General features: G+C 36.0%; 1 protein-coding gene across 1 annotated transcript; it reads left to right on the forward strand.

The window, feature by feature from the left end:
• Positions 1–896: 896 nt before the first annotated feature.
• Positions 897–2804, forward strand: LOC109072270 (C3a anaphylatoxin chemotactic receptor-like). Its single transcript, XM_019088532.2, has 2 exons — positions 897–1038; positions 1240–2804. The coding sequence occupies exon 2, from the start codon at positions 1272–1274 to the stop codon at positions 2217–2219; it is 948 nt and encodes a 315-aa protein (XP_018944077.1). The 5' UTR covers positions 897–1038; positions 1240–1271; the 3' UTR covers positions 2220–2804.
• The last annotated feature ends 4694 nt before the right edge of the window (positions 2805–7498 follow it).

Raw genomic sequence — 7498 nt, forward strand, 5'->3', positions numbered from 1 at the left:
GTTCTCATCAGCCATGAAAGTTAGAGACTTGATTGTCAATTGATTGTCTTGATTTACAGAGTCAAGAGTATTATAAAATATAAAAGAGTGTACATCAACAATCTTCTATTGACTGTCATACTGTCAAAAAATAACATTTCTTTTTATTGACCACATTGTACAAATCTTACCATTATACTTTGCAATTTCTACTCCGTATACCACAACATAACCAGAGCATCACTTGTGACTGTTTAGTGGTTAATCTAGTCAGATGGACGTGTTTATCTGCTCAACACATTTAATCTCTCACACAAGCAGCTTCCTCACCACTTCTCCTCCATCAGACAAAACAGGAGTCTTTATTCGTGCTAAAAAAAAATGGCAGCATTGATTTGGATAAAAGGGTTTAAAAATATGTTTGAAAATCTCCCAGTGACTCACATTGTTAAAAGCCATTCAAACTCAAACCACCAGCAAACAATTTTGCATAAAGAATTCAAAAACACAATATAATAAACATCAATATAAAAGAATTTAAAATTCAGAATGAAACATTGCAGATTTAATAACCTAAAATGAAGACTGTTATATATATACTCACTAATACTATATAGGAAATCTCAATTGAATGATCATTTATATCCTCACCCAATGTAAACTATCCTCGTCCAGCTCTCTATACTATAAATACATATTAAATACAATATTAAATTACAAACAAACAATAATATAAATTATCCTTATGAATTTCTTTAAACAACTGTACATATAAATGATATGTAAACAAAATTGACTTGCAATTGGTTGACTTAATTTCTGCATTCTGCATTTATTTACATGTTTAGATGCTATTTTAGTCTAACATCAGTATTTTTTCAATGTATAAATTCCAGCTTAACCAGCTTTACAGAGTTGGTCATGATGTTTCGCAACTCGACAATGTTTGAAATGTTGCTGACGCATGATGAAGTAACAAAATTGAAGAAGTGGTATAAAGTCTTGAACATTAGAGAAGAAAACATTTACTGGAATAATTGTGAATCGAATCATCACAACGTGAGTCATGATTACTTATGTAGAGTTATTATAGATTATTTTGTACTTTTAATGCTAAAATAGCATGTTGCATGTTTGTGATCATAATTCAGCTTTGCCGATAATAGAAATGCATTGATCATATAATCATTTAGCTATAAAAGTTTCTTACACTTAAAATATGATTTATGTTTTTACATTGACAAAATGTGATATTAGCAGGATAAACCAGGCACTTCAGCTCAATCACTGCAATGGGGGATTATTATGAAATTTTGAAATATCCGATGAGAGTGATTTCTCAGGTCATCTGCTACCTGACCTTGATCCTCGGTGTTCCTGGAAATGCATTTGTTGTGTATGTTGCTGGATTGAAGATGAAGAAGACTGTTAATACAGTATGGTTTCTCAATCTAGCGATTGCCGACCTCTTCTGCTGCCTTCTCAATCTTTACTATGTGACCGAGATCGCTTTTGATGATTACTGGCCGTATGGATCCATCCTGTGCAAGATTCTCCCCTTCGTTACCCACATCACCATGTTTGCCAGTGTTTTCATCTTGAACTTGATTAGTCTGGATCGGTTTACTCAGGTGATCACACCGGTTTGGGCTCAGAATCATCGCAGCCTGTTCATCGCACGACTGTCCTGTGCAGGGGCCTGGATTCTGGCTTTAATTCTCAGTCTGCCTTTTATGATTTTAAAAGACACTTACACGGGAAATAATGAAACATACTGTCTGAATTATCAACCTGATTTATACTATTATAAAATGTATAGCAGGTTAAGCGTCATCAGATTTTTGTTTGGCTTTTTGATTCCTCTCATATGCATCACAACATGCTACGGATTCATCGCACGCAAGTTAGGCAGGAGTCATTTTCACTCTGGACGAGTGTTTCGCATCATGCTGGCTGTAATTGTGGCCTTTTTTCTGTGCTGGCTGCCGTATCACATAGTGGATTTGACAATAATGTATGGAGGGGAAACAAGTTTTAGGGCAGCTTTGGCACTGGATCCGCTGGCCGTCTCTTTGGCGTATTTCAACAGCTGCCTGAACCCCATTCTGTATGTTTTCATGGGGCAGGATTTTAAGAGAAATGTTAAACTTTCTCTAAGACGTGTTTTTGAAAGAGTTTTCTCTGAGGAGGGAACACAAATGACACACACCACCCAGTCACAGCAAACCCACTCACTGTAGTGAAGATAAGAACTCATTCAGTTTTCTGATCGAATTGTAAAACTATTTCATTATTTCCTTTCAAAAGTCATCAAGTCAAACTCAGCAAGTCATCTAACTTGTACTCATGATTCCTGTTGTTTTTTCAATCTCTATTTTTATTTTGTATTTTAATATTTTTTAGTGTTTTGTAATGATCTGTTGCCAAAGTTTAACATCAGCATGATTGAATACTAAGCTTTATTATTGTTTTTTTTGTTTTTTTTTGTAATCATCTTAGAAAAAGCTTGTAATGTTTCACTAATAGTGGCATGTGGTTTCTACGCAGAAGTTAATAATGAAAAATAAAAAATGAATATACATAATTTAAAGGTTGCATTTGTGAGTACAACAAAAACATTTTATTTTACTTATACATATTACAGTGATTGTCATTTTATGATTGCGCTGTTCACTGTTGTGTTATGCAGTTATCATATGATAATTTAAAGCAAAGTGCATGATGTACAAACAGTGTTTTACAAATAAAATGCAAAATAGAACAGTTTTAACTGATCATTCTTGTAATGTTCATTAAACATTAAATTAACTTGTTTGAATTTTTAATTTTGAGTAAAGTTTGTTCTTAATCAGTGCTAATAGTTTTTTCACCCAGTAATTTCATTGTGCTAACAGAAGTTTTCTCTAGGACAAGTAGCTAAAGCTTCATGTCTTCAATGCTAAACATCTTTTAAAAACATTAAATGCTTTAAAAGCAAAAGCAAAAGAAAGAATCAGTTACATCTTTAGACCAGTAGCGGTTTTTGGCACGGGCGAACTGGGCAGCTACCCGGGGCGGCATTTTTTCATGATACGTGGGGGGCGGCACGAGCAGTTAAAAAAAAATAATAAAATAATAATAATCCTCTGCGGCGGCGCAGGGGACAGTTCACCTCTGGGTCTCTCCCAAATGGAACGGACAATTTCTTCCAAATAACGTACATTTCATTCATAATATTATAAATACAGGCCTATAGTTCCTGCACATTTTTGTTTTTCTGAATTGTGTGAAATGACTAATAAAAATAGGTAATACAAAATGATTATGTGGTCACCAAGGTGAATTGGTTTAGTCTTGACTTCTGGTCGTGAGTAAAAGTGTTGGGGGGGGGGGGTGAGAAATCTGTTGATTGTCGAGTGCCAAATAAACACAGAGATGGACAGGAAAAGGTCAAAGCCATCAGGTGCCCAATTTAGAAAAAAAAAAAAGATAAGAAGAAGAGGAGAAACGAGCAAAAGATAAAGGTATGCAACTACGTTCTCTTTGTATGATTATTACGGTATCCATGTCATGAATGAAGGGCTAATGTAAATTGGTGGGTATAACTCTTAAGTTTGTTAGCCTTTTTGCTATGATGCTTGCTATTATTATACAACAATAATTTGGTTTTAACTCAACAAACCCGAGATCTAATTTCACCATAATATTGTGTTTGCAACAAAACTGTTACAAGTTCAGTTATTATTTATTTCCATCAGTTGGGTTAATATTAGGCCCTGTAATTAGCCAATGGAATTTTTAAATCTGTGTAGGCCTAATTATAATTTAAATCGGACTACTTTACAAATTGTATTTCATAAACCAACATCTCAGACGTTATGTCAATGACTTTCTGTTACAGAACAGGGCATTGATTTCATACATGTCCACTGTAGAGGACATCAGGACTTAAATCATGTTTATCGGGCATTTTGGAAGACACAACAAGTGAATATGGAAATAAATTATACATCAATATTCCTATAAAATAGATATTATTATTATTAAAATGTTGCCAATTATTACTCCAATTATTAACTTATAATATTTTTGCTCTCTGCTCTTGTTACATTTTTTATATTTTATATATTTTTGGCACATTTATGTGTGTAGTGTATATTTATTTAAGTTCTGATAACTTATACAGTCATATTTTGTGCAGAATTGTGTTCATTGTCTTTTGGCAATGTTGGAGGTGGAGATTGTGCACCTTAAAAAAGTGTTTCCTGTTGTAGGCAATAGTTAATAATTGGATTCTCTTAAGTGTGTTTTTCAAATGTTCTAATGAAGGATTTGTGCAACTGAGAAATATAATTTTCTCTTTCACTTATGTTGTTATAATAAAATATAACTGTTTGTGCAGAATTTTGTGGGGGGCACTCGAAGGGTGTCTAAGCCAGGGTGTAATTTAATGTAGAACCGCCACTGCTTTAGACACACATTTGCTGACAATTACTAAGAAAACTGACCGCTTTTAAAAACGTCCTCTTTTTCATTACGACATACCGTAGGCTACTCAGGTAATATATTGTCGCCCAGCTTCTGTGGCTTGTCTGCGGGTTTAAGCGACCCCAATAATGCAATATTTAGCCCCTGGAATGTGAATTTTGCCAGGGGAACCCCTCCAAAAACGTGTATTTTACATTTTACCCCCCGGAACGCAATTGGGCTAGTTTTGAGTAGCAATTGGGTGGGTTTTGTTGTGAAAACATGGCAAACCTGAACAAAACAATTTCCTCTTTTTCGTCATGACAGGAAAGTGACCAGGTGACCCTTGTTAAATTAAATTACAGATGCCATATTTTAAGTTTCTAGATGCTTTGCTGTAAATGTGAATGAATATTATGTCAGTCTTATCCAGTAGGCCCTCTCCCCCTACCCTCGTCAGGGAACAAAAAACCAACTACATGGGCATTGCTAGGCCATTTTTAGGGGTCTATTGCAATTGGATCCATAAACTGCACAAAAATAAGTTTTGCCTCAATCCCCTTTAAATTTCATATGAAAACAGCGGCAGACTTTAATCGGCTCCTCCCCGTCTTTCAGTGCGTTCTTTTTCAATACGCAGACCGCGGCGGCACAGAGCGAGAAACAGAGGTGTGTGTTCATCGATAGACCTGTTTACTGTACAAACACAAAATTTTACTGTATGCATTTCTAGTACAACCCTCTTTCCTTAGATCAAGTATGCAAACCTCTTTGCCATATGCACTGGAATGTGTATAATATTGAAATTAACATTTTCAAATGAAAATGGCAACAAGATTGTTTTATAAAATATGCGTTCATATGAAAAAAAAAAAGTGAAAGTGACATACAGCCAAAGTACGGTGACCCATACTCAGAATTCGTGCTCTGCATTTAACCCATCCAAAGTGCACACACACACACACACACACACACACACACACACACACACACACACAGCCATTTATGCTGCGGTGCCCGGGGAGCATTTGGGGGTTCAGTGCCTTGCTCAAGGGCACCTGGTATTGCCGGCCCGAGACTCGAACCTACAACCTGAGGGTAAGGAAGCAAACTCTCTAACCACTAGGCCACGAATTCCACCTTGTGTGCTTCATTTTCGCTGGAGGAATAAGGGATGAACGCAGTGAAAACTTAGGCTAGAGTTAAGGAACCGATTATTTCTCCCCCATAATATTTTGTATCTGCATCTGTGCAGTTCTTTGTCATAAATCCAGTTTACAAAATATCAAAATTTACTCCAGGAACTGACTCTGCCACCCCTGATGTAACACATTCATTGAATTGGCAGATTTGAAGAGTTTATTTCCACAGAAATTATATTTATTTTATTTAGGCCTAGATGGTGATTGTCAAATTATGAATTGCTTTAATAGAAATAGAAATGATGACTTTTTCTTAAAAATAATCTTTAAAATGTGTCATTTAAAAAATGTTTACATTTACAGTATGGTCTTATCTTTAGACACACATTTACTGGTAATTATTAAGAAACAACAAGTTCCTCTTTTTCACATTGACTACTAAGAAACAAGTTTCCCTTTGTTTGTTTTGTTCCATGAGACACTTGCCAGTTAAATGACAGATGGCTGACTTTAAGGTTTGCATCCTAAATGCATTATAATAAATGCAAATGTAAACGGAATTAATGTGAAAATGTTTTCTTATAAAACTTTCTATATTATAAAACTCTATAAAAGTGGCCTATTTCTGGATCAATGTGACCATTACTTCTGCATGTCTTTTGTAGTATAAATAGTTCAAGTGTTGCTCATCTGCAAGTCGTCCATAGTAATGCGGATTTGGCAACACTGCAAAGTTGTGCAGGCGCTGTGATGGGGAAACAGGGAAACTGAATTCACCGGAACACTGTTAGTCTGAAAGAAGAAAGTTATATACACCTAGGATGCTTGGGTGAGTAAAACACAGGCTAAATTTCAACTTTGGGTGAACAAACCCCTTAAAACTCTTTAGCTAATCTTAATGTTTACATACTGTAATTGAGGTAAACTAGTCCACTCACCATTTGGCAAAATTCAACAGAGTTTAAGTTTCAAGTTTAATTTATTTATATAGCACCATTTACAATGTGCTTTACAGCATCAGAATAAAATAGATAGTAAATAGAACATCAAAAAAGCAAATAAATAAAATCACAGCTAAAAACCAAAATTATATCCACATTTAAAGGAGCCATGTGTAATGTCTGGCAAAAAAATCTAGTCATACTCCACATTCCATACCAGATGGGGGCAGTATGCCTCAATAAAGTGAATTGGTCTACTCTAGAGTAACAAACGAGAAACCGGCATAGTCTCTATGCTCCGCCCCGCACTTCACAACAACCCTAGAGCCATAGCCGAAGCCTGAAGGACGTTTTGCCTCCAGAGGAACGTTGGGTGATGTCAAGTGATTTTGAAACATGTCATCTTCAAGCTACTCCCCTTCACCTTTACCAGTGAATATGTTCATATTCGTTTTGTTCATATTACATTTTGATTTGTATATACACATTATTTGAATTAAATTAATTTGACAGACAGCATTCTGTCAAACATCATTGGTCAACATCAGACAGCTGATGTTGACCAAGCTATCGCCAACCAACGTAACCAGAGCTGCCAAGCTCTCAAGCATTCACCGTGAGACACACGCAATTGACTCTTTTCACACGCTTTCAAAAACTTGACCGCTCTGAATATAGTGAGTGAGTGCGCGCGCGGCCGGGGTGCGCTCTCTCTCTCTCTCTCTCTCTCTCTCTCTCTCTCTCTCTCTCTCTCTCTCTCTCTCTCTCTCGGGTTCATTATCATCGAAGACATTTCAAGCTTCTTAGGTAATGTTACATTTTAGCATCAGCTTGGTAGAGACGGGCTTTGGTAGATAACAGGTGAAAACCGGATCGGATCTGTGGGTAAGTTATAGCTAGCTAATTATCAAACGCAGCTACGGTTAGCCATCGCTAACATTAGCACGTTTATCGAACAGCCTTCGATACATTTCTATGTTATAACTTCCC

The sequence above is a fragment of the Cyprinus carpio genome, chromosome A10 (assembly GCF_018340385.1).
Source record: "Cyprinus carpio isolate SPL01 chromosome A10, ASM1834038v1, whole genome shotgun sequence".
NCBI classification, from domain to species: Eukaryota; Metazoa; Chordata; class Actinopteri; order Cypriniformes; family Cyprinidae; genus Cyprinus; species Cyprinus carpio.